This window comes from Amblyomma americanum, chromosome 1 (genome assembly GCF_052857255.1).
Source record: "Amblyomma americanum isolate KBUSLIRL-KWMA chromosome 1, ASM5285725v1, whole genome shotgun sequence".
NCBI lineage: Eukaryota > Metazoa > Arthropoda > Arachnida > Ixodida > Ixodidae > Amblyomma > Amblyomma americanum.
The window spans coordinates 514,004,382-514,032,131 of NC_135497.1; the positions used below are offsets into that span (position 1 = coordinate 514,004,382).

Consider the following 27,750-nt stretch of genomic DNA (forward strand, 5'->3'; position numbering starts at 1 on the left):
GCGCTGAATGGGGGGACGAAACTGGCGGAAGTGACGCCATTCACGGGTAGTCTGCCGGCCGTCCTGCTTTGCTTGCTGCTTTTCGGCCCGCGCTTTGGTGAACGACGAATCCATAATTTGCAAAACGCAGTTCTCAAGCCAGCTGAAGCAACGCGCTACGCAGCAACACAGTCGGTGCTGGCCGGAGATCCCAGTAGATGACGTCACAACGATCCCAGCCATAAGCGGCGTTCGCTCGGCGCCCTGAGACGCTAGTGCCCGTTTTCTTCCAAAAAAACAGCATTTTGCATTTATTTCCGCCCTTTCCAAATGCGATATTCTTTTTCAGCGGACTAAGAACTATAAAATGCCGCATGGAACTCAATTTTTTCGCAAAGTGCTTCAGCTTCCCTTTAATATGTGTTGTAGGTTGTAGCGCGTCTAAGAAAGGGGCCGAGGATGAGAACATGAAAAGCGCATCTAACCATTGAGCCACCATGGTGGCTCAGTGGTTAGGGCGGTCCCCTGCTGATCAGCGACGGCCCCATTTCCATGGAGGTGAAGTGCATACAGGCTGTATGTGTCCCTGTGCTGCGCAATGTGTTAAGGATCAGCAGGTGGTCGAAATTATTCCAGAGCCCTCCACTACGGCACGGCTTTCTTCCCTCACTTCCTCCTTTATCCCTTCCTTACTGGCAGTTGGTGGACACCCTTACTGGCAGTTGGGGTGTCCACCGAGATACCTGAGACAGTTACAGTGCCATTTCCTTTCTTCAAAAAATCAATTTTAAATTTTTCCTTTCTCGCCTATCCAAGGTGGAGGGCTCTGGATTCTCAGAAGTCCGTAGAGGCCAAACACTAAGGCACCCCTGTGCAATGTCAGTGCATGTTAAAGATCCCTAGGTGGTCCAAATTATTCCCGAGCCCTCCACTACAGCACCTCTTCCTCCCTTTCTTCTTTCACTCCCTCCTTTATCCCTTCCCTTAAGGCATGGTTCAGGTGTAGGCCCATGTGTGAGACAGATACTGCGACATTTCCTTTCCCCAAAAACAAATTTTCATTTTCATTTCCCCTTCCTGAGGACGACTATTCCATAGGGGGTATTCCTTATGATTGACAACGCTGGTCCATGCCTCAATCCAGGGTTGGCTGGAAACCGATGCAACAGGTACATGTTGCAGCCGCAGTCCTCTTGTAGAACACTGTGCGTGCTGCACTGCTGTTTTCTTGCTGCGTTGCGCTTCTCCTGGTTGTTTGAACAACCGTAGACAGCGCAGTGCTGCCCAGATGTTTGCATAGCCTTCTCGAATAAGCTTAAAATTGCGAAAACGTCGTGCAGCCAATGCGGGAACTGCACGCGCTACAGTCCAGCGAGAGAGGGCAACCATTAGACGCTAGCTATTCTCTCTACCAGACGCCCGATATCAGTTTCCGACGGTTTGGGTTGGAGGCTTCCGTTGCAAAGGAATGGTACAGAATGTGCAAATACTGGTCCCATTAAATATCTGCATTTTTTCATGTTCCCTCATTCCCAACCCAATAGCTAGTTACACCCATTTTGTGACACAGAAGCAAAAGAGTGTTTCTGTGCCCATTTTACACCCTGATGCATGGGCGTCGTGCAAAAGCACATAACTTAACCAGTCACATTCTGGACTATTAGTCAACATTTACCTTGGATGAGGTTTCACGCCCATTTAACCATACACATGGAAGATTCAAGTTAGTTATATGCATGAACAACCTCCTTAAAAAAGCAAAAAAACTTGCCCAATGATGACTCCTTCGATGCATATGTGCAGTGAAGCCCATTTACAACACGGATACAATTCATATGTTCTAGTAAAAGTAAAATTGATTTCAGTATTTAATTATAAACTCAAGAAAGTAATTCGACAATATTGAAAAGTATAAAACTATTTAAATAAAACTTTCCTGGTACCTTTATTATTTTTCTTTCTACTCAACAGCGAGCTTCGGCAGGTGATGCTGAAAGCATCACTAGGCCTATCACCATGCCAGAGTTGTTAGCAGGAATTATGTCTGGCCCAGATGCCATCCCATGCACAGTCCACAATGTTTCAGTGTGGCTGTGCTCACTCAGCTCCTCAACACTATCAATGACGCACAGCTTTATGGTACCATTCCAGACAATTGGAAAACGGGACAGAGATGTTGACTAGTAGGTCCTTAGTACTAAACCAGCGCTAGGGACAAGGACAAACACAGAATGCAGAACCATGTCTGTCTAGTTCTGTCCATCCTCATCAGTAACGGTTTTTTTAGTACTTACTATCCACCCTCAATTCACCCCACTTTATAACCCTCCCCACCACCTACCTCCCCCACTAGAAGCCCAACAAGTAGCAGAACGAAAAAGCGACTTAAGCTCCACCACACCACCAGTATGATGTGATAGCTAAAGGGTTAATGCCCACATATGTAGAATTGGTCCTTCTCGACTTTACATTCACAGATCCCTGGAAGTCCTAATACTCCTCCTGGCGCAGCGGTGCAGCGGTTCAGCAATGCGCCCTATGATGGCAGGTTCTGCCACCGGTGGGGCTTGTGTGACCCAAATTGCTCTTCCCGAGCAACCTCTCACGACCAGTCATTAACTGCCATGTGCCACGGTGGTCAATTTGATCACAATCCAGTGGTCAGGAAATGATGATGCCACAAGGTCATGTCACCTAGGTGGCCCAACTAGGTTGCTTCTTCGGGGATTTTTCACTCACAATGCCAATGCCAGATTTTCTGCAGAGTGAGAGCCTTAACGCTATCACATTAAAATCGAATTCAAAGAAACAGCGGGAAAGCTAGCTGCCCTCCAGAAGTACCACCCACCAGCTACCTCCCCACCACCCAGCTAGGGGGCTGCCTGCCCGCTCACCCACCACCATCCTCAGAAAAATTCTGTTGCGTGTGTGAAACCCCAGTTTAGATAAGACACATTCATCAGAGTCAAAGCAATCATATAGGGCAAATCCAACTGCTTTCAGATAATTGTCGCACCAGATGTCTGATCATCCCAAAAATTTTTTTAATCCACATTTGTGTAGGTATTCCAAAAGGTCAAGAAATTTGGGGAGAACAATGTAAATTGGAAATTACAACTAAAATTACTCTTCCAAGTAATTTCTAAAAGCAACATGTAAGAGCTACAGGTGTATAACCACTGTAAGCCGACAGCTTTTAGAGTTTTAGGAAGGGCTCACTAACGGTCTTTTTTTATGCCTCCTGTAATTTAGCTGCTTTTCATATCTTGATGCAAAAGTTAGAAATGAAACTACAGCGGATTCGCAAAGATGTCCAAGCATTACATACTGCATATCATTCAAGCCAATACCATCTCTACCAGCAAAGGGCTCTCTATTTCTTGCAGTGCTAATGGGCTATTGTATGTTCTGTTCATGACTCCATGGGTTGGCAGTTTTAGTTTCTTGGCTGCACTTCTACACTAAAACAAGGTTTTAATGCAGTTCAGAAGTTTTTAGAAGTACTAGCCATGGACAACAATGGAAATGTGCAGGACAAGTAGTCGGCCTTAAATTTGCAGACCTGCTCCCACATTCTCTTGGATGTTCTTGCACTGTTCAGGGAGGGTATATACTTTTTCCAAGACACTTTTCCAGCCTTCCTTAGGACATACTGAGCTTTACACCAGGCTGTTTTGAGATTCATAAAGTTCTTGTGTCATGTACGTACAAAAAAATGCCACACACCATTTTGCCGTTTTCTTTATTTCCTTGTAGTCATGTGCCCATCCTGGTCTTTATATAAAATTTCAGTCATGTGAATCCTCAAGACCAGGGAATAACTGTTTGTGGTGTCAAAGATGGAAGCAGTAAATCAGTCATTTAGCTCCTCTAGTCAAGTTACTCCGAAATACCTCACGAAGCCTGGCATTTTGTTAGAACAGCAACCAGCTGGCTTGACTTAGTGTCCAGCACTGCAGTTTAGTAGGAAAAATTACTGATCAGCATAACGGGGCCCTTAAAGTAATCGCTTTAATATGCCGCTGATAGAAGGTATAAGAATGCCACTTCCAATATAGTTATCCAAAACATATCATTCAGAATTGCTAGAAACAGACAATGAGCAAATTGAAAAGTTAAACAGCTCATTTACATTCAGCTTGGACAGCAGCATGTGGTTTTTCTGTATCCAGCCACCATTCGTCATATAAAAATACAGTACTGACTAACTTGAAGCCTAGTGATTGTGCACTTGCTACCCCACAAGATGGATTGGGCGTGAAGCCTTTGGGCATGAACCACACTCCTGCAGGGTGCAGTGATGCAGCAGTTAAGCAATGTGCCACTGCCCTGCGATGGCAGGTGCTGCCACCGGTGGGGCTTGTGCTACCCAGGTTGCCCTTCCCGAGCAACCTCTCATGACCAATCATTCATTCAACTGCCACCTGCTAAAGTGAACAGTTTGCTCACAATCGGGTGGGCAGGTTGCGATGAAGCCACAAGGCCACGTGAAACTAGGTGTCCATGTAGGTTGGTTCTCCGGGGATTTTTCGCTCACAATACGACACATTGATGGCGCCGCTGCGTTTTCTGCCGGATGGCAGCCTTAACACTATCGTGCTAAAAAACTACTGATATGAAGCTAAAACAAAATAGGCAAAATGAGCTTGGATGAACAGAAACGGCTGCCTTGTTAGGAAGTAGTCGACGAGGGTGACAGAGTGTACCGGCCGTCTGCAAAAGTGAACCCACTGTGGCGTTGGGACCACTTGCTGGGAACAGAGGGCACAAGTCCGGGTTGTAGCGGTCGGAATGGGAACAAAGCAGTCGCGCCGAGTCCATTGGCGGTGTTGGATGGAGCACGCTGTAATGCGTCTCAAGCATGGCACCTCCTTCGATGGCTGTCTTGTCTGTCGCGGAGACACAGTCACTTGTGAAGGCATCAGGTGGGCAGGGGTCCGTGCCAGACAGTTCGGGTGGCGCGTGATGTGCGACGAAGCTCTTGTGTGGCTTGCATGCGCGCCCTGCGACAAGAACAGTTGGGCTCATTGTGGTTGGGCTAGAGGTAGCAAGCGAACATGTGACTAGAAGCGAGTTCGGGCGCGGGTCGAGAGACAGCACTTCGGGTGGTGGTTCAAGGGCAGGCGCCACAGTTGGCAAGCAGGGCTGGGCAGGAGGTGCCCTTGGACGGGAGCTCGCAGGTGGATGATCGTCCACAGGGGCCAGTGGAGCAGACTTGGGAGAGGCCGGGGTGGAGAGCGGCTCCGGTGCAGTAGCTGGCAGAGGGAAAGCCGAAGCAGCTATGAGAGGGGATTCGGCCAGTGGTCGTGAGTTGAGTGATGGCGCAGCTTCTGAGCCAGGAACGGCAGCGCAGAGAGTCGGCGGGAGCTTCAAGCCAAAATACGACACCAGGCCTTTTTTGAAATCAGCGTAAATGTCTGGGCCAGGAGGCGGCAACCGCAGCTTTGCCAGGAAACTGGGTGGGAGCTCGCGGCTGGCGTGCTGATAGCGCAGCAGCTGGCTGGACACATGGCTGACATGAAAGTGCAAGTCCAGCAGCGCCAGCCGCAAAACGGGGCTCCTGGCATAAAACACGGGCAGCTCGGGCAGCCGAGGAAGGATGGAGCGCTAATACGGCTGGAGGACCTCACCGGATGCGACAGTGGGCGTGTACATGGTGGCGAGAAAAAGCTACCGAAAGCCAGGTGATCCACATTTATAGGAGGCCCCGGTAGTCGCGGCTGGTGGGCTGGCGGAGCGAGGTGTCGATATTACTGGCCGATTGGCTGCCGAATGCGTTCTGTTCTTTTCAGCACGAGCGAGGTCGAGCTCCCAGCTTCATCTTTATCGGTGCCACTGGCGATGCCAGCGCCGCTACAGTCCACTGTCAAGTGGAGTCTATTCCTTCACCGTCCTCTGCCTCTGGGTCACCGAAACTGTCAAGGTCCATCGATGAGAAGTCACTGCCAGTGCTACCGTCAAGGTTTAAATCATCATCCGAGCTGAAACACTCATCACAAACAAACTAGCAAACTGTACTTGCGACACCTATCAACACCAGAGAAGGAAGCCATGATTGAAACTGCTAGAACCAGAGAAGCGCCACAGCACACCAAAACACAGGGAGTGGTGCTGCTTGGGACCCATTGTGGCTGCAAAGAGAAGTGCACAGACAGAAGTGAAAGGACGAGCGTGGCATAGCTCTTTCACACAAGGCAGGATCTGGAGTGAGCACACAAGTCCCACTTGCTCCCGCCAAAATCTGGCAACTCTCGGTGTACGACTGACACTCATCCTTGGCACTTGAAGGGTTAATTTTTGCGACTGCCAGATATGTTTCTAGCAGTTGTAAAAGTCCATATAGATCATGTAATGTTACTTGTATGCATAGCGTAGTAAAATGAGCATGTAATTTTTTTTTATGCACAAGGTTGAACTTGAGCAGCATACATTTCCTGCGCTAAAATGCACTGTTCTCTGAACAGTCACCTCGAACGCAATGGTTCTGTGTGTTTATCATGCGGCTTTTCCACACACTAAACAGTCCTATTAGCATGAAAAGTTCACAAGGAAGTAGGGAGTCTTTGCAGAAACCTTGTAGTATAAGGAATGATCTCAATCCGTTTTTTTTTTAAGAGTCTGCTGAAGTATGTCCCAAAAGAACACAGCATCATGACAAATAATTTCATTGCTCAACAGTTTCTAGTTGCTCGCACAGGTAGCAATTCACTGACCACAGCTCGAACGTACCCTTGGAGCGAAGGCACGTCCTAAGGCGTGAAGTCCCCGTTTGAAATGTAAAAAATGTTTTTGTGGCCAAATGAATCGATATCCACTAAACTCACTTCAATATACTGGTGTCAAGAAAGGCTAGGTAAGGCTGGAGATATAACGGTAGAGGAAGTAATGGCCGATCAGAACTGTCGTCTGCCTTCCCGAGAGGCCGCACAAGTGTTCTAAGGAAAAGCGAAGCATGAGGAAACCGAATGTATTGGCACAAAATTCTCTCACAACCATGTCCAGAAAAGACAGAAAAGTCTCCTATTAAGCATAGCTGCCAGGAAGGGGAGGTTCGTGTTTTTGAAAAAAAAATCTAAAACAAGCTGGTGGATACAAACTGAACAACAGATTCACCAGACTCCATCAAGGTAGCAAAACACTCAGTCGATGCACAGGCTCCCTTCGATAGCACCCAAGAAAAGTCACAAAAATTCTAAAGCGCAAGTACTTTCTTCCTTGCACAGTGAAACAGTGTTTAACCCCTTTTGAAATGGTTTGATCCAGTCCAAACAGGTTCAAACCAGAACGAAATGTCGTTCTCTGAACCCGGAATCAAACCCGAAAGGCGTGAACCCAAACCTAAACTAACCCGCCGCGGTGGCTCAGTAGTTATGGCACTCGGCTACTGACCTGAAAGACGCGGGTTCGATCCTGGCCGTGGCAATCAAATTTCGATGGAGGCGAAATTCTAAGGGCCCGTGTACTGTGCGATGTCAGTGCACGTTAAAGAACCCCAGGTGGTCGAAACTTCCGGAACCCTTCACTACGGCGTCCCTCATAGCCGAGTCGCTTTCAGAAGTTAAACCCCCATAAACCATAAGCCAAACCTAAACTGAACCTGAAAAAATTCCGGTTTGACACCCTGTGCTGAACGCTATAAGGCGAAAGGAACCGAGTACAGCTTCACACATGGACCTGTGCATCTGGGTCAACAGCTTTAAAAAAAACCTTCTACATATACTGTTTGCTTGCTAGTGCTCGTCTTGAACAGCAACTGCATTTCTGGTTCTATTTAAAGGGGCATTCGGACAACTTTACTGAATTATTGTTGTCACTAAAAAGTGATTACCTGGCTCCTCCTGCATATGTTAACATTTGCGTGGCAGCTGAAGACTCCTTTATGACTGAGAAAATTGAACCTTAAAGTTTTGCTGCCACTCGATTCAAACTCTCGACGTTCACCCGAGGACTGGTTGCCGCCACTTTTAAGTGCATGCCAATGTAGCATAGCCTCTGGGATCCGCGAAGAAAATTGTACATAGTTACATAGTTGTACACAGTTTACCGGCAAAATCAGCCGATGATGGCAGCACCTGTATTTTGTTTTAAAGCGAAAGCTTTACTAGCCTAGCAGCGCCGATTTCACTGTGCCTGCATGAATGACCTTGAACAGGAGGAGCGGAGCTGCGTAAGCAACCACGTGACTCGCAGCAGCTGCCTGCATGCTGCCTAACCATTGCCTCGCTATGGACGAAGCAAGTCAGCCGGAGTCGACATACTCGAGGTAGTGGTGGTGAAAAACATTTTTAATGTTCAGAAAGAGTTTGGAAGTCAGAAGACCCCGCTACATGGTCGGTATCCTTAGTTCGGGACACCGCACGACGAGGCCCCGTCTCGCGCCTGCTTTACTTGTGCCTTTTAGGACTCCAGTGTGGAGCAGTTGAGGAGGGCAGTCTCTCATGCCTCTCAGGTACTCCAGACGTTGGGCCGAGCAGAGTCTAATCATCCGGTCAACATTGCAAACCGTGCGAGGGATTTAGCAATCGATAGGCAGCGTAAACGCGCTAAACAGGCAGCCGAAACCGACATAGAGCGGGAGCTTCGTCTGGCTCAACGGCGACTGAAAGATGCCGAAAGAAGACAGCGACAAACCTTGGAAGCAGCCGTGGCAAAAACTGGCAAGCCACTGGATGTGAGTTCTCGCAGTGCGGAACCAGTGCGGAACGCACAAAGAACCATGTGGTTGCTTGAGCTTGCATAATCAGGGTTAGCTGAGCTAAGCCGCAGCCATTTTTTTTTCTTTTCTGGGCTTATAAGAGCACTGTTTTCAATGAGGTCATGGTCTCTGTTGTTAGAATGCTGTAGTCTATTAATACAGGCCACCTTCAATTTCTCCAGGGTTCGAACCCGGCCGCGGTGGCCGCGTTTCAATGGAGGCGAAACGCAAAGGCGCCCGTGTGCTGTGCTATGTCAGTGCAGGTGAAAGATCCCCAGGTGGTCGAAATTATTCCAGAGCCCACCACTACGGCACCTCTTTCTTCCTTTCTTCTCTCAGTTCATCCTTTATCCCTTCCCTTACGGCGCTGTTCAGGTGTCCACCGAGATGTGAGACAGATACTGCGCCATTTCCTTTCCCCAACAAACAATTTACCCTTTAAGCCAGCTAATGTATGGATGGATATAGGCTTCCCTTTTTTTATCAGGGCGGTAGCGAGCTCCCCCCTGCCTGATACAGCTATGTTTTGCTTTGCCTATCCATTATTCGGAGTTAAGTTAAATCAAGGCCCTGGATATCTCATCTGTCTCTTGACTTATTTCTCACCAACACTTAGTGTTCTTTTGCTTATTTCCACTGCTGTCAAATTTCATTTGCTGTTTGTTTCAAACCCCAAGCCTTCTGGAAGCTGGGTTTTCCCACCATTGAGGATCAATCACATACCTTCAAATTCCATTAATATGCACCAAACCATTTCTCATCCTTCAACAAACTGAACACATGTCATCCTGCCATTTATAACATTTTATTACTAAGCAACCTGCTTGGGCTTCAAAGCACAACGCACTATTATTGTAGAACTTTTTTTATTTCTTCATTGCCAGCTCAGTACATTGCTACTGACTTCACTGGTTTCATTCTGTCCGCCCATTCAACTTTTGATATTCTTAGCACTTTCACTCTTGATTTCCGAGTGGCATATACTTTGCCATGAACTCCCTTTCCCTCCACTGTGTGTCCACATTTTTCAGGTATGTGTATTTAAATACTCTACTTGCCCACCTTCATTCCTCCATACACCTAAGCCTTTCCTAAAGCATATTTTACTCTGTGCTTCTTTGACTTCAAAACCTGCACAGCCTACGTATCCCTCTACAGCCTCATTCGCAGTTTTCCCATGGGCTCTCAGCGCTAGACGGCCCGCTGCCCTCTGGTTTGTTTCTAACCCTCGTCTGCTCTCACACACAGTACTGCATTAGTGAAAGTAAGCCCATGGAACACTACTACATATTTATTAGAGCACCACAAAGCCCTTGTTTCATTATTACTGTATTCCTTTTGCCTTAAGGAGCTCTTCACGAGTGCTTAAATAATTCCTGCCTTTATGTATCAACACTCTGAAGGTATCTGTACTTATCTACATTTGCTATTCGCCCTTGTTGACTGGATAAGTCTTTGCAAGTCCTATTATCATTAACCCCTTGACATGCCATCCTTTGTTTTCATTGAAATTAAATATTTTTCCACCTAAATAGAAGAAAACAATTTTTTAGTTCTTCAGCACAAATTATTGGCGGTTGAGGTTTTGCAGGGATGTAAAACATTTCATACTAAGTGTTATAACTCATGAAAATAGCAACATCAAAATGCTGTGAATTATCAAGTAAACACCCTAAGGATCGTAGAAATAATTTCTATTTCGAAGGTGAACATTACATTTCTGGTGGCAAAATGGTTTACGATTTGGTTTATGGGGTTCAATGTCCCAAAGCGACTCAGGGTATGAGGGACACCGTAGTGAAGGGCTCCGGGTAATTTCGACGACCTGGGGTTCTTAAACATGCACTGACATTGCACAGTACATGGGCCTCTAGCATTTCGCCTCCATCGAAATGCGACCGCTGTGGCCGGATCGAACCCATGTCTTTCGGGTACCAGTGGCAAACTACGTCTGCATAAAGATGGCAGACGACATGCTACCTCGCTCACTCCTTCACAAGGTATTATTTACTGCATTTGCTATATGGCATATCATTCCGTACTCAGTTGTGTAGACAGCGTGTAGACAGATGGATAAATACAACTGGCATCCCCTTTGAATCAGGACAGTGGCAAGTGCCACCTTGCCTAGTGAATTAAAGTAGATTATTTTGTACTTTTCAGTTGTTTTTTTTTACTTTCAATCCTATTCCTTTTTACCACCAGTACTCAGCCTTCTCTTGCTCGTGTCTACTGCTGATGCGTTAATCTCTCTTTCACTATCCCTAAAACCCAAAGCTACTGGAAGGCTCACCATGCCCTCTTTGATATCTGTATGTACAATCTGTATGCACAGCTTTACAATCTACCAGAGCATATTTAATGTTACAGACTACCAGAAGGCTGCTCGCACATGCTACACAGATATCTCCCTGTTCATGCTTGCCTCTGTATTGCCCAATTCTAAGCCAACCAAATCTAGCCTCAAACAGAAGGGCACTGCAAATCTCGGTCTATGCAGCTCTGCATTTATGCAATGATTCTTTTGTTCCCATTTTTGTCTCCAGTTAGCAGTCTCACTATTAGACTTCATTTTTAATGTTCGTGATACCTTCCTTTTCCCTGCTGTTGCCTGTACCAGCATTAATGACACCTGCTGGAGATGAACACAACCACGGAGATTAGCGGCAGGGTTCCTCATGCTGTCTTCTCAGCAGATGGCGACACTGATCCATTGGACTGGCAGAATTATGACAGCTGAACTCATCCACAAACAACAGCAATATTTTTTACCGCAGGAACCTGGGAAGTGCTGAGGCCAATTGCACCATTATGCAAAATAGGCCCTAAAGCACAAAACAGCAACAGACAGAGTGGTTAGTGTGAAGAAAAGTGAGCCCTAGTGAGCAGCTGTAAACATGGAATAGTCGCCGAGGGCTGGCTGCCCAAATCATGCCTGGGGAAGATCCCCAGGCAGCACAGCTTGAATGACATGCTGTCATTTGGCATATTTGCAAACAAATTGCACAAACGTTCATACAGAATTCGTCGCTCTGGGGGCTTGTTCTTAGCGTCTGGTGTGATAAAGCCTCTCGAACGAAAAGCAGTAACCAAAGGTGATAAAGTATACTTGGCATAATGGTTCCAGTTGGAAATACACACTCACGTGGTGACAGTCAAGCAAATCCGGTCGGAACCTAATTTTCCTGCGGCTACGTGAAAGAACGGAAGTTGGAAATGAACGAATTCCTAATTGCGGTGCGCTATTCGGGGAGCAAATAGCCGGACGCCAATGCGCGGCGATTAGAGGCATGCCCGTTCGCGGATTGTGAGAACCGCCCAGCGACGGCGCGTCCGAAGCATCCACAGGAGGCTGAAACGAGAGCCGCGTACGCGCGATGCAATGCGAGACTCCGGCGGTTCCGATGGCCCGAGCGCGCGTCTTGGAGCCAAGATACGAGCTCTGGCCTCTCAAAATCAAGCAGTGGACTATTTTGCGACACACCTCTAATGCTCAACATTGTCGTATGCCCTGTGCACGCGCCGAGGAACGTTGAAAACGTTCGTTCCTCGCTGCGAGAACCGGGCGAGGCGAACGCGAAGCGCAGTAGTACTTGCCTCAGCTGATGCGATGATGGAGGGGGGTCCGACGACTGCGCCTCTTGGAGCCCTGGCTTCAGCAGCCTTCGGGCGCCATGCGATGGCTCCTGCGGGGCTCAGCCAGGCACGGGGAGAACGCGCCACGAGAGTCTTGGACGCTGGCTCGTGCACCCAGGGATTTCAGACGGAGCTGGTTAACTGCACCACTACCAACCACAACACCAACCTCGAGCACCAGTGTGGCCCACCGCGGTGCGAGCCGTCACGCTAAAACAAAACCCTGAAAATCACGTCTGGACGCCTCAATTTTGCCCTTTCACAAATCAAGCTTCTGTCCAACGGACTTTCGTGTGGCCTTAAACCAAACAGCTAGCTCTGTTTATACGCTCAGGAAAGCGAAATGCGCTGGCAACTAACTTTCGTTCTAGCTAGCAGACGACTGCGAGAAAGTTCGATTGCAGCTTTCCTTGCCGAAGCGGCAGATGATATTTATACAAGTATTTAAAATTATTCGCCGCAGCGAAGCTAAATATAGTTAGAGTTCAGTCTATTTAATTTTAGCTGACGAAAGACAAGAGGTTGAATGTGTTTCGATCTTGTTGGATTTCTGTCGCATGGAAGTGATGAAAGCATGCATGAAAGCAATGAGAGCGTGTCATTATTGCGACGTCCGTGTAACCACAGACCACACAGGCGCCCAATCATGGCTGTCTCAAGCGACCAAAATTTCTGTGTTCCAGCGCCTTAATGACTGAGTGAACTTGCGAAAAATACGGGCTCAGTGAGCCCGTGCTTAATCGTGACCTTTCCCAAGTTCGCCCCGTCATAAGGCGCTGAAGCACAGAAATATAGTGAACACAGAAAAGTCGGCGTTTGCTGAGATAGCTGAAGACTGGGGCCCCTAGCTGCACAGCCATTTATACATGATCCAAGTCTCCTCTTACTTTATAGCACGTCAGATTATTTTATTGTGAGGTACAAATCACGAACAAATATATGTCCAATCGTTTCATTGCAAATGCCAAGTTTGCGCAACGTCAACATTTGTGTTACCGTTTGGAAACGGCAGTGACAGCTCGGCCTATCTGATAGGAAAAGTTTTCGCGTTTACGTCTGGGATTACTGTCATATATGTCACTGCATGTGCTGTCATTATGTTTTTTCTTAAATAAAAAAATAGTGCACTTGTTTATACCGTTATAACCAAACCGAAACTTTTTACTTTAACATTAAGACTAAATCAAGCAACACGTGCGGCGACTTCTGAACCTCAGGTCGGAATAACGATTTGGCTTGGCTTTCCGTTATTTTCACCTGGTCGAAATAACGCCGGCCATCGAGCCAGGCCGCGCGCTCGGAGGCGGCGTGACACGTAGTTTGGGGCGTAGTCGGCGTAGTGCCATTGGCAGTGCACTGAGGCGTTCATTCCACGACAGTGAAGGGACTTGCACAAAGCGGCAAATCTATGGCCGTGGAACAAGTTCCCGACGACGCAGAGGCAGCTAGCGGCGGCGACAAAACGTCCGCGAGCAGCAACCCTCTGAGTCGCAAGCTCAACAGGCTGCTCGAGGCTCGGCTCGAGAACGACCGTGAGACCATCGAAGCCCTGCGCTCCCTGTCCGAATTCTTCACCGAGAACAACATCCGCACTCGTCGGCGCCTGCGAGGCGACTTGGAAAAACGGAGCTTGGCCATCAACGAGGAATTCGTGCAGTCCTTCAGTGACCTCAAGGCGAGTCGCTGTTTGTTCGCATTCGTACTGCACTTCACCCGTGTACTGCAAATGCGAATAGACGTCGTCCTGGCTCTGAAATTTTGACAACGGCGCAGGGGGTGTGGTGGGAGCAAGTGTGTCGATGTGATGAACCGATAGACTGTCGATGACCGTGTGACAGGGGTATTGTAAACAAGGTAATGCCGATGAGAAATCCTACCATGTTTTGTTTCACTAACAGCTACAAGCATTTTAGGTGTGCTAAAAATGTAGATAAGTTGTGACTTCTTTTTTTGTTTTCAGCACAAGTCTACAAATCACATTACCATGAGGAAAATAGACAACCGCAGTAATATTAATGGCGTGAGTAAAGGCGACCTCATCAGACTGCGATCTGGTAAGGTCGCCCTTGAAAACAGCCTTATCATTAATGGGGCAGGCATTAAAAATGCTGCTGCAAGTGTTTGGCGTTGCGCATGCACGGTAACTTTGTTTGTAAAAGGATTGGGTAGATTACAGTTGGCACAGGTGATAAGTTGAGATGCATGTGACACACATAGCACATGCTTGGTTGGCCCATTGTGGGCAGGTTGTTAGTACATCAGAACATGCAGGTTATTAGCTAGTAGGAGGTGGTGGGGAAAGTTCTCAATGCATGCATGCTTTAGCACTGTGATTGTAATGGAGCATTCACATACCTTTGCACCTCGTAGTACTTGGTTGCCTGAACAATTTGACTTGCCATGAAGTTATTTCTCAGTTAGAAAGATCAGTGCAATGGGCCGTTTGCAACCAAAAGGTCCCATTCCCAGATGACATTCTCGCATTCGTATTCACCTTTGTGCCACCTGCCATTTTGTTGTCCTAAAGTTGTTTGGTGGGTTTATCAACAGTACTGGCAGCTATGGTGCCAAGCGGGGTAATCAAAAGAACATTGTACCGAGGCTTGAGGTTTCCACTGACTTTGTGTAGTGCGCTGTTGTTTTCGGTACTTGCCATTGTCAGGCAAACAAGAGTAAAATCAGCGAGCTTCTTGAAAATTCCTTTGAACAAAAGAAAGGCACAGTCATGGCCAGACAAATTCTCCCATGGTTGCTGTAGCAACGGCGCCATCCTTGCCGCCTTTATGTCAAGAATGGGGTGCTCAGTATAGCATAGTGACATCATACACAACTGCCATTAGAAAGTGGAAGTCCCTCTTTACTGTGTGCAAATTCTGGTCAGTTTCGTTAGCGGTCTTCAAGAGTGCACCAAAGGGTACCATTGTGCCCTTCTGACAGGTCTTTCTTCTTGAAGGCAGCTGGCAACCTAAAGGGGCACCTGCTTTTTGTTTTTAAAGAGTGCAAGACTGTCATCTTAGCATGAGATCATTTGCTTGAACAGCAAGCCTTGCAGAGAAGCTGACTCAAAAAGTTCATGCAGTTGATTGGTTGGGAATTTTGTGATATATCACAGTTAAACGCCTGGCTGCATTGGGAGGGGTGTGCACAGGCTGGTTGCTATATGACGCAAAAAGTAAATGAAAAGATCACTGTTTTCACAGCTGTAGTGACTCCGGTTCTCTGATGCTAAAGTCGCAGGCATCACACCTGGCCGCAGTGGCCACATTTCAGTCGGGACTAAGCACAAGATTAACAGTGCCTCTTGAAGAATGCCAGGGTTTTAGCATTGCTCTAGAGCCTGTTGCAATGGAATTCCTGATTGTGTGAGGTATATTAGAACCTAGAAATTCAATCTTTTAAGCTGCGGGCGACCAGAAAAATAAGCGGCTGACAGAAATAAAAGCCTTAAGCCAACCAGTGCAACTGCATCTCGTACAGCACTGCTCACATACCATCTGCTGCAACAGTTTCATTTTCACACTTTGTCTTTTGTGCTCACTTCACAGCGGCTGTGGAACTGCACCCACAGTGCTCACTAACAAAATTCACCCTGCCTGTAAGCGCGCGGGGCATCGACGTGAGCGTAGCGCGCCGGAAGCCGCCAGGCACCCTTTATGGAATGCCGAGTCCCGCTTTTTTGGCAGGCATGCCGTTGCCATTCTGCATGCATTAAACTTCAGCTGTCAGAATGCTGGCACGGAGTAAAGTACTAGCGCGAGGTGACATTTGCTGTGTACCATGCAGGAATGCTGCCACAATTGCGATGTAACATCCAGGTTTGTATTGCATGGATTTTTATGAGAGCTGTTAATAGGGACATGCTCATAACCTAGCAGCCGGGAAAAAACAGCACCCTGTACATAACAGCGGTGTTCTCCTGTATTCACCCATCTTTACTCATGTTGCTTCAGTTTCAACAGACAGATGGTGGCTGTGGCATCAAATTTTGTAGCTGTGTTGTGGTGCTTGTTAAAAACACAATTTCAGCCAATATGGTTCCCCAAATTGATAGCTAAAGTCGCTTTCTAAAACTGCACACTGCTGGGGTCATGTAATTGCATTTTGTGCCGTGCACGGGCTGCTGTCATCCTTCCCAGATTTTCTATCGTACAGACATCTGTGCACTTGGAACCTCGGTACGATAATAGCAGGCGATTTCAACCTATCACTTGTAGACTGGTCCTTTAAGCCTAATGTCAAGCTACTAAACAGTCCCCTTTTTGGCATAATGCTGATATGTGACGGCACAAGTTGTGGAAGAGCCTACTCATGTAACTAGCGAAAAATGTTTTTTTGTGTCTGTTCACTTCAAGCTAAACTGGGAAGGAATGTGACCTATACATAGATTGAGGGTATCTCTGTACATAAACTAGTTTTGTTCATTTGCACACTTCCATACTGTCTAGAGTCACACACAGCACCAGTTTAAATGGCAAGATATATTGCTCATGCTGACAACTAGTCTATAGGCACCATGCAGGAGTAACTCCGGCGCGATGCGCACGCCCCTCGCGGCGGAATGGGCAGACCGGGTGGGAGACGCGGCGGCCCGTGCTGCTCAGATGTGGCAAAACTGCCCAGGAATGCATCGTATTCTTCCTTCTATCGTTGTTTTGGTGATATTCGGTGGTCAAAGATGAATTGCTGCACAGGAGTCTGCAATAGCACATACTTGAACTCGCTATAACAATGTTTTTCACATCCCCAAACAAGTTCTACGAAGCAAAGCGACGGGAACAGTGGAAGGCTCTCGTCCCGACGGGCAGTGAGCCGGCAATCATGTCAGTATTCGCCGCTTGACGTTTTTCCCAAAAGAGAAAAAGAAGGCACTCTACAAACCCCTGCATTCGTAATTTTTCTCACCATCTGAAAAGAATCGAGCTATTCCGCAATGTTGCCCTCATATTTTCTGTTCCCATTTAGCCTACCCGACAGAAGGAAACGGCCTGCACTAGGAACCACAGAACGCATCTGGTGGCGCGCGTCGACGTAAACGGTTATTCTATAATTTTCAATCAACCTGTGGTTTGGTCTATATTCTCCAAACGAGTCACTGTGTCCGCTATAGCATGCGCAAGCACCAGCACCATGTAGAAAAAGTAATGAACTGGCACATTGGCGTTTGCTGCAGTGACCGTGAAATACGGAAACCGCTTCCCCAGATTCATAGTGTGTATATTGTGTTTGCTTGACATTTAGGTCGCCAATTCAAGTGATTTCTTCCAATATGTGAAAATAAGTAGCCGGCGCCGCTGTCAGGCACCAATCTTTGCTGTCATATCTGAACGAATAAAGGAAGCAACATAACCCTTTGAAATTACTGCACAAGACTACGTCATTGTTCTGTCTACCGAGAAATGCCGCTTCTGCATACCTGGCAAGTTGGCTGATGTAAGGTTTTGATCAGCCTCTTGTATTTCAATGCATTGTTTTCTGATGTCTCTCTTGCTTAGAATTGTATTTCAATACAATTTTTTATTTCTCTTTTGCCTAGAATAGGTTCATTCGCTTTAGTTTTTTTTTCTGTGCGTCCTTACACTCCTTGTTCCTTTTTTTTTTCTCCGCACCTACACCCTTTTCTTCCAGCTCCACCTCCATTTCCCTTCTCGAGTGGTTTGACAACCTCTCCCTCCCTCTTCTCATTTTTTTTTCTACCTGTCCTTCACTCTCCTATTCCTGCCTTGTTGCTGTGCTCTCCTCTAATTGTAAAGCAAGTCTTTGTCAGTACTTCTGTTCTCTTTTGATGATTGCAACTTTTTTTTTCTGGGGAAGTGTCCCACAAACACCACAGACACTCGGCTTCGACACAGGCTAAAATGTGTCCATTTTCCAATAATAGTTCAGTCTTTAAGTAAAACGATAATAAATTTTATAGTTGCGATGATTTCCTCTGTGTCCGTACAGACGCGAATACAAAGTTTTTTAACTCAGGTGTATCTTGAAGGCAAGTAAAAAAAATTCAAATTCGTATGTTCCAATCGGAACATTTGTAAGTAAAGGGTCTGCCTAGTATGCTGGATCAGCGACCTCCTGGGCGCATACCAGTGCGATGTGGAGGGAATGATCAAAGGGCGTCTTGTTGATGTTCGCTGCGGAGACCGCTGCTACATGCCGTCCTTTAAAGGCTGTTCCGTCATCAGGAGAAGAGGAATCTGTCCCACCGGAGAAACAATTGAAACCTTTGAAAATAATTCTGCCTGTGTACTGCGTGAGTTACCTCAATTATTCGCACAGACAGGGATATGTCTCTATTTATGAACCTAGCCGGCCGACGTACGCGAATTTTCAGACCTTTCGTCAGTTTCTCGTTTTTTGTTTCCACTTCTCCGTTTCAGCTCTCCGTCCGTTCATTCCTTTTCTTCTTCTTCCGCACCTTTTCCTTCCTCCTCCGGCGCCACTGCCTTTGCAGCGTTCTTTTTCTTTTCGCTTTCTGAGCTTTGCCTAAGTGCGTTCCCACCTCTCACAACAATCCGGCCGTCCCGCTTGATCGACTTCCTCGTGGCTGGCTTTGTGTCGCGTTGTACCACACGTGGGGGCTGCCACAAATCTTATTCTGTATTTTCTACTTCTTTTTTCATCGTGTTTTCTTATCCCCTCCCCTTGGTTTTGTTGGGTTTTTCTCCTTATTCTTGGGCACCCTTCTCCTTGTGTCGTCTGCTCTGTTTCTCATGCTTTGCTACTTGGAAATAAACGCCCAGCATGGGCTCGTCCCTGTCTCTCTGTCTGGTGTATCTATGTTCCCGCACTGTTTATCCATCGCTGTGTCACTCCAACTAGGCCCAGTCGCCACCACTTCGCTGCAACAATCCCGAAAACTTTCTAACGGCCGCCCCAAACTAGGCGCTCGCCCGACCCAGGCGGCCGCGACTCTCCCAACGGATTTGCTCCGGCGACCACCGGCGGCGCTGCCTGTTCGCCGAGACTGCTGCCCCCTGGGTTCCTGCACGGAGCCCATGCTGGATGAGCTTTGGAGGCTGGTTGGCAACCTGCCGACTATAATGTTGAACCAGTGTACCAGTGGGTCACAAATTTGTAGTAACTTTTAATAAGAGCTACATTTTTGACCCTCATAAAATTCCACTGCACTGCCAAAACCCATGGATTTACAGATATACTGGTTTGGTTTATTTGGTTTATGGAGGTTTAACGTCCCAAAGCGACTCAGGCTATGAGAGACACCGTAGTGAAGGGCTCCGTAATTTTCGACCACCTGGGGTTCTTTAACGTGCACTGACATCGCACAGTACACGGGCCTCTAGAATTTCGCCTCCATCAAAATTCGACCGCCGCGGCCGGGATCGAGCCCGCGTCTTTCGGGCCAGCAGCCGAGCGCCGTAAATACTCAGCCACCATGGCGGCGCGGTGTAGAGAAATACTGTACACAACATGAAACATGGAATAAAATGTACTGAAGTGAAGAAAACCGGAAGTCCAGAATACATTCGGAACCTTTGAACACTCCATTCTGGTGCATTGTCTGTTGCACGAAAGAAATGCTTCTTGGTTTCTTTGCTTAACTTCATTAAAACAAATCCTGATAGGTTTTGGTGCTACTTAGACAGAAAGGGCAAAAGCAAGGGTAGGCATAAAATCAAGCATTATAGTAGGTCTAACAGATCATCAACAGATGATGATCTGTTAATAAATGAATTAATTTTTGCACTTTGCTTTCACTGCCAATGATGACATCATAGAATATTCTAAACCATATCATTCGGACGCTGATTTTGTATCATTTGAGGATGTTTTTAGAGCATTGGCTTCTATTAGATTGTTCCTCAGTTTCACGCTGTCAGCGTCCATTGTGCCATCTGCCTCTGTTGGCAGGTGGCAAGGTGGGGAGAGGGTGGAAGGCAACGGGTGGCCTAATGGCTTGGGCGTCGTCCTCGGCTGTAGGACGTGGTTGGCTTGGAACCCACCGAAACCCACTGCAGAGTATCGCTGCAGTCCTGGGCCAGTCCGGATTCGCCTCCGACTGTCTGACTTTGCAAGAGGAAAAAAAAGCATTATAACCGTTCTGTGATTTTTTTGCTACTAATAAACATAAAAGAAAAATCTTTGGGAGCTTCAGAGAATGTACCAAATGCATTCTTGCATCAATACACTGAACCTGGTGCTAATATTCTAACCATCATCTTTATTATATCTTATATCAATAATCAGTGCAGTCTTGCCTGACAATAGGCGTGTAGCATGTTTAGTGACAGTGGGGAGAGAGGGCAGTTGGTTTCTTATTGAAATTTACCGTCGCATTTCTCTTACGTTCCCACGATGAAGAGTGTTGGAACACATGTGTGCTCATTTTATCGCAGATTATGACAGAGTTCCAGTGTGGCTTTCCTAAATGCGTGTCTACACGTACAGAGGGAACACTTGATTCATGCAGTCAGGTAGATTTTAAGATTTCTTTAAACCATTTGATGAGGCACCTCCCAGTAAATTTACAGCAGCTAGAGAAATTTAATCTTCTGTCATTCATTCTGTGTTAGGTAATTGCTTACCTTTCTAATCATAGCCAATTTGTTGACATCGATGGTTGTATTTTAAAATCATTCTTAGTTGCAACATATGTGTCTCGAGGGAGTGTTCTTGGATTTATTTTTTCTTTAATGTATGTCAATGATATTGTTACTTCCGGGGATTTATTCAGACCGCGACGAGCGACTGAACCAGCTGGGATCCACTTGCCAGGCACACGCAACCAACCACCTCTTTCTCCTCCTCTTCTACGCACTAAGCCATGCCGACCAAATAGACTAGGCATCGCCTCTTCATGGGCGTCACACTTCCCCTACCCAGCTGAAGCCCGCAGGGCGAGTCGGAAAGCACCGTGTGAATGGTATGGCCTCAGCCGGGCAACGTGAGTTACGTCAGTTTGTGCAGAACGACGGCCGCTTGACGTGAGACGCGCCGTGTGGTAGTTGAGCTCACTAGTTTTCTCAATAACAACATAGGGTCCATCATAGTGGCACAGCAGCTTCTGGGACAGTCCCCACTTTCAGGCAGGCCGCCACAACAAGACCAAATCATCAGGGCTGTAAGTGACGTGACGGCGGTGGGCATCGTAGCGCGGTTTGGACCGATCTTGGGAGGCGAGGATACGGAGGTGGGCGAGGCGCCGGGCCTCTTTGGCGAGACAAAGTGTCTCGGCGACGGAGGGGTCTTCATGAGGCTCGGCAGAGAATGGTAGTATGGTGTCCAGGGTGTAGCGTGGAGGGCGAGCATATAGTAAAAAGAAGGGGCTGAAGCCAGTGGTCTCATGGTGCGTGGTATTGAAAGCGTAGGTGATGAACGGCAGGATGGTGTCCCAATTTTTGTGTTTTGAATCAACGTACATTGACAGCATGTTGGTGATCGTTCGGTTCGTGCGCTCATTTAGCCCATTCGTCTGGGGATGGTAAGGCGAGGAAAGCAAAAATGCGATGCTCAAGAACGGAGAAGCTGCTCCACAACGTCAGCGGTGAACTGCCAACCACGGTCACTGATAACTTTTGGGGATCCATGGCGGAGAACTATGGAGCGCAGCATAAACGAGGACACATGATACGCTGTAGACGAGGGTAGGGCGGCCGTTTCACAATACCCAGTGAGGTAATCAACACAAACCACTAACCATCGGTTCCCATGATAGGATTTGGGAAGTGGGCCAAGGAGGTCTATGCCCACTTGCTCGAATGGTGTGGCAGGTGGTGTCACGGGGTGAAGCTGACCAGAAGCAATGCTAGTAGGACGCTTATATCGTTGACACTGAGTGCAGCTGGCGATGTACCGCTCAGTCGTGGCCCGCATTTTCGGCCAATAGAAGCGGGCCTGGGCACGGTGGAGCGTTTGTGCCGACCCAAGATGTCCAGATGTAGGGTCGTCGTGCATGGCCTGCAAGACGGACGTGTACAGGCTTTTCGGTACTACCAGAAGGAAGCGCTGGCCCATAGAAGAATAGTTTTTTTTCCAGAGCAGACCATCTCGCAAGCAGAAGTGGTTTGCACCGGAGGGGTCTTCAGCCTCCGCAAGAAGAGACCGCAGGGTCGAATCTCGCTGCTGTTTGCCTTGGAATGTGGTGAGGTCAGGAAAACACGGTGAGACTAACGCGACACAGTGGTCAAAATCCTCAAAGTTAGATTCTGTCTCAGGAAGGGGCAGCCGCAAAAGACAGTCCACATCAGCGTGCCGGCGACCGCTCTTGTAGGCGACTGTGTAGTCAAAAGCGGTAACCGCATGAGGCGATATTCCTTCGCGATACGTTGTGCGATGGCGCCGCCGTCGCCCATCGCTGCCGCTGGCGCAAACCGCACGAAGCGACGGGACTCGGCGTCGGAAGGGCGCGTTTTCAGTGTTGCTCGATTGCGGCAGCTTCAGCGTTCAGTCATTTTGCGTTAACGCGTAGAACAACGCTCTTAAGGGTTCATACAAGATAAAACACAATAAAAACATTGAAAAATATATTTAGGTAATAATTTTATTTTTAGCCGTCTACACAAAGTCACGTGACGCAGAAAAGTGCGCCCGAGGGACGCTGCGATGAGGCGCCAGGCGACATTCCTGCGCTCTTGCAACTTATAGTGCGTGTAGGACATACCCACAACACCCTTTACTTTTGAACTTCATTAATGAGCATTTCATTAAATTCTTGCATAGCTGCCATGGTGAGGGATGCGTCGGCTGTTGCTCTGCGGAAAGCCCGCTGAAAAAAAAAAAAAAATTGACTTTCGCACACAAGACGGATCGGAAGTTACTCACCCGCAAGGCCTGCCGTCATTGGCTAGTCTCGCACGGCACTTCCGGGTGATGGGCGAAATTTTTTGCAAACCCAGAACCTGGCCGACGCGATGAGCGACAGTGCTTCGGCGGCCCTCAGCCCATCGCGCAGCGTGTCGCCGCGAATTTTCGCCTCATGCGGTTACTGCTAAACTCTTGTAGCCGGAGAGCCCATCTTGCAAGGCACCCTCATGGGTCACGAAGGTTAACGAGCCAGCAGAGGGCATGATAGTCGGTGACGGCATGATAGTCGGTGTACGGGCGTCCGTTGAGATACGAACGGAAATGCTGCGTGCCGAAGACAACCGCGAGGCATTCCTGCTCGGTGACCGTATAATTGCACTCCGGCTTACTGAGCGAGCGACTTGCATACGCAACAACATGCTCTTTGTTGTCGCAGCGCTGGACGAGCACAGCCCCGAGACCAACACCGCTGGCATCGGTATGAATCTCTGTGGGGCCGGAGGGATCAAAGTGGCGAAGTACAGGGTGGGACGTCAGGAGGAATTATAATTGGCGGAAGGCGGAGTCGCACTCAAGGGTCCTCTCGAAAGCCACATCTTTCTGAAGCAGGCCTGTCAGCAGGTATGCAATGTCTGCAAAGTGATGGATGAAGCAACGAAAGTACGAACACAAGCCCAAGAAACTTCGCAGCTCTGACAGACTGAGGCCGCCGCGGTGGCCGAGTGGTTATGGCGCTCGGCTTCCGGCCCGAAAGACGCGGGTTCGATCCCGGCCACGGCGGTCGAATTTCAATGGAGGCGAAATTCTAGAGGCCCGTGTACTGTGCGATGTCAGTGCACGTTAAAGAACCCCAGGTGGTCGAAATTTCCGGAGCCCTTCACTACGGCGTCTCTCGTGGCCTGAGTTGCTTTGGGACGTTAAACCCCTATAAACCAAACCAATCTTTGACAGACTGTGGAGGCTTAAACGACTTGACAGCTGTAGTCTTGGCTGGATTACGCCTGACAACGAGGCTTTGTCAAAGAGGTGTCCAAGCACTAGCGCTTGGTGCGCACCAAAGTGGCACTTTTTAGAATTAAGCACAAGGCCAGCTTTGCACATGCAGTCCAGGACGGGAGCTAAATGGTTCATCAAGGTAGCACATGCATATCTCTCATTTCAAACCACGCAGTATAGTGTCCATAAATGTCTCGAAAGTGGCGGGTGCATTACAGAGGCTGAATGGCATTACATCAAATTCGTAAACGCCGCCAGGTGTAATAAACACTGTTTTCTCCTTATTCACGGGATGCATAGGGATGTGCCAATACCCCGACCGGAGTTCAGTAGAAGAGATGTAGGACGCTGAAAAAAGGTAGTCGATGGCATTTTCGATTCGAGGGAGAGGGTATACGTCTTTTCTTGTGACGGCATTTAGACGACGGTAATCCACGCAGAACCGCCGTGATCCATCCTTTTTTCGAACAAGAATTACTCGAGCAGCCCAGGGATTCGAGGACTCTTGTATAACTTCTTTGGTTAACATTTCCTACACTTGTTCATTGATCACCTTGCGTTCAGACGGAGACACTCGGTATGGCTTTTCTCGGGTCGGATGTGAGGCGCCAGTGTCAACCCTGTGCAGGGTCCGAGACGAGGGGATGGAAGATGCGCCGCCGGGCTGTGAAAAGTCGAACACAGTGGAGTGTCGCCGGAGGATGGCCAACAGAGCACGGCGCTGATACGTGGAAAGCGAGTTGTCGATCATGCGAAGAAACTTTGACTCGTCGTAAAGCTCTGGTGCTGCTGCGCCCAAGGTGGTGGTAGCCAAGGCAATGGATACTGGCGTGTCGTGGCTGCATGATGTAAGCTTCAGCCTTCAGGCAGAACTACAGATTCTGTCGAACAATTCACTGTCCAGAGTTCAGTGCTTCCGTTGGTGACGGAAACCATGGCATGAGGAACCAAGATGTTCTTCTTCATGCAGTTCAAATGGTTTGGCTCTACAGTTGCATCAAACTTGTCGAGAGGGGTATTGGGGCAGGAAACCGGTACGCATACAGCCGAAGAAGGAGGCACGACAGTATCTCGGGTAACACAGAACACACTTTCTCCACTGCACGAGCCTTCCACAAGGCCAGAGGTGGAACATTTGCCGACGTTGAGCTCACCGGTGTGACAGTCGACGTTAGCGCCGCACATCTGCAAAAAGTCGAGGCCAAGAATAACGTCGGGCGTCGACCGGGCGAGCACCACCATTTCCTTGCTGAACACTTCACCACTCAAGGAAACCGTAACACTACACACTCCAACTGCAGGCAACGGTTCGCCACTCACACCACAAAACTGGACATTTCTGTCCCATCGAAAGAAAACTTTGTCTGAGGCGACACTTAAACGCAGCACTCATAACTGAAACAGTAGCACCGGTATCCACTAAAGCCATCACAGGTACTCCATCCACTAGCACATTCACTTTGTTCCGTAACATCACTACAGGCAGGGGTATCTCTTCCGGTGGCAGACATCCAGCGATCTCACCACAATGGGTCGCGCCGACTAGTTTTCCGGTGGAGGGGAGGAGGAGCGGCGTCGGGGTGATGGAGACCGACGAGTGTGGAAAGCTGGAGGCAGTGTCACAGTTCTGTCCGATGCTGGCGAACGATTCCACATTTGTACAGACCATGGGTTGCCGGAATCAGGCATGTAGGATGGGTACCGAGCAGAAACGGGTTGGTAATTCAACCGCGGAGAATAGGTAGGATAGCCACCACTCACGCGTAGGTAGTGGGTGAGCCATTCATCCACGTCGTCGCTGGTTGAGCCCGCGAACAACTGTGGCTCCCGGTAATGCTGCCACGAACTGCTGGGCACAGACCTCGGAGCGTCGCCGTCCAGGGACATCATGGGCACAGAAGGCGGCAGACCCGCAATGCGATGACTCCAGCGAAGGTGAAGCAGGGGATCTGTCTTCGGGGAACCAGTATACCCGGCACCTTCCATCAAAATGTTACGTTCGGGGGTTTATTCAGACCGCGACGGGCGACTGAAACCAGCTGGGGTTCACTTGCCAGGCACGAGACGCAACCAACCGCCTCGTTCTCCTCCTCTTCTACGTACTCAGCGATGCTGACCTAATAGACTAGGCATCGCCTCTTCATGGGCGTCACAATATAATGGCAGTCAACCTGGGTGAAAATATCTGGCTGTTTCCTGTTGACTACATTGTTTTTAGAGATGTTTGGTGATGATCAGGCAAGTCTGGACAACAGCCTAGCCAAAATAATTGTTGGTGTACGTCTTTGTTTTTTTCACTAAGCTCTAAAAAACTGTTCTCCTTTGTGGTAATAATAAGAAACACCCATTTCTATGATAACATATCAAAGTGCTGTTTTGGTCCCACCTGTATTGTTAATGTCTATGCATTTGCAGCACATGAACCAGCTCCTTTATGGCGAAACTGCTGGCATACAATACCTATAACCTGCCTAACATTTGAATGTCCATCTGTTGTGTGGGACCATATTTATAAGAAACACATACATTGACTTGGAACTGGAACAGTGCAAAGACAGGCTTTACATTTTGTTTTTAAGAAGTACAAACCCATTGTATCTGTTTCAGAAATTATGGCTGATAATAATATCACCACATCTTCAAGCATGCAGAATAGCAAGACCATGAAAAAAATAAGCATTAGCCCTCACTGACAAGTTCAACAGTGCCTTTTCCCCACATGCATGTAGACACCGTTATAGCTGTAGCTTGCAGTCTTGCAAACAAAAAACTGTGCACACATTTGTTTCAGTACTTGTGTTTTGCATGGACTGTTACCTAACTGAAATGCTCTGCCTTCCTCTTTTTTGCGTATACCTCAATAATTTTGAGCATGCCCTTGGTGATATATGCAATCTTGTCTTTTATTCCTAAGAAATGTCTGAAAGGTACAGTAAAACCTCATTAATTCAAACTTCAAGGGACTGGAAAAAATTTCCGAATTGTCCACAGGTCTGATTATTGGATCGCACCAAAGTAGCTGTCAAAAACCATTTGCATGAGAGTTGATTTATTTGGTGAAAAACTGGGTAGATGAAAATTGAGTGGTGACGAGGATTTTTCGCACTTCTATCAAATGGTTTACTGCAAGCACGCAGTTGGAAATGACGAAGCAGAACTTCTCCAAGCCAGTAGATTCCTCCGTGACCTCCAACATGGTGTGACGCGGTAGCGGTCGAGTCTCCTCACATGTGACAGCTTGCTTGTGAGAAGGCTCCAATGCACAAGCAGCAAACACATGATGAGCACACTGTTCCAGCATGTGGGAAGAATGGAAGAACCACATAGGGTGAAGTGAGGGAGAGCAGTAAATACTGCCTATTGAACTGCACATTGGCGGCAGAATGTTGAAACCCCTTCTGAAAAAAATGACCAGCGGCACGCCAATCAGCATCCAAAATGGTGTGCTGGATCAGCTGACTAGCTGATGCGTGATCGCGGGTTAACGGGGACGCTCAGAACACGAGTTTGAGGCCGGACTATTTGTCGGCCTTAGGTGATGATCGGAGAGCTCCCTTTGCTCCTGTCATCCCACGCATGTCAGAGGTGGGTGGGCATCATTCAAGTTTGAAAAGGGGTGTTCAGACGACACTTGTCAAGCTGATCATACCTATAAATGCCCCCCCCCTCCCCCTCGGGAGCCTGCC

General features: G+C 48.0%; 2 protein-coding genes across 5 annotated transcripts in view; one reads left to right on the forward strand and one right to left on the reverse strand.

The window, feature by feature from the left end:
* LOC144116192 (protein zer-1 homolog) overlaps nucleotides 1–12,494 on the reverse strand; it is a 145,494-nt gene extending 133,000 nt beyond the window's left edge. For 2 of the 4 annotated variants that reach the window (XM_077650919.1, XM_077650917.1), the window contains exon 1: nucleotides 12,272–12,494. The gene's annotated coding sequence lies outside the window, so the exon portion shown is untranslated. The remainder of the gene's footprint in view (nucleotides 1–12,271) is intronic. The other 2 variants (XM_077650920.1, XM_077650918.1) reach the window with 1 other exon arrangement.
* Nucleotides 12,495–13,573: 1,079 nt separating this feature from the next.
* The window catches only part of Cog6 (conserved oligomeric Golgi complex subunit 6), a 58,740-nt gene continuing 44,563 nt past the window's right edge, over nucleotides 13,574–27,750 (forward strand). The window contains exon 1 of the mRNA XM_077650921.1: nucleotides 13,574–13,989. Coding sequence (XP_077507047.1) covers nucleotides 13,719–13,989 — 271 coding nt within the window. The 5' untranslated portion in view covers nucleotides 13,574–13,718. The remainder of the gene's footprint in view (nucleotides 13,990–27,750) is intronic.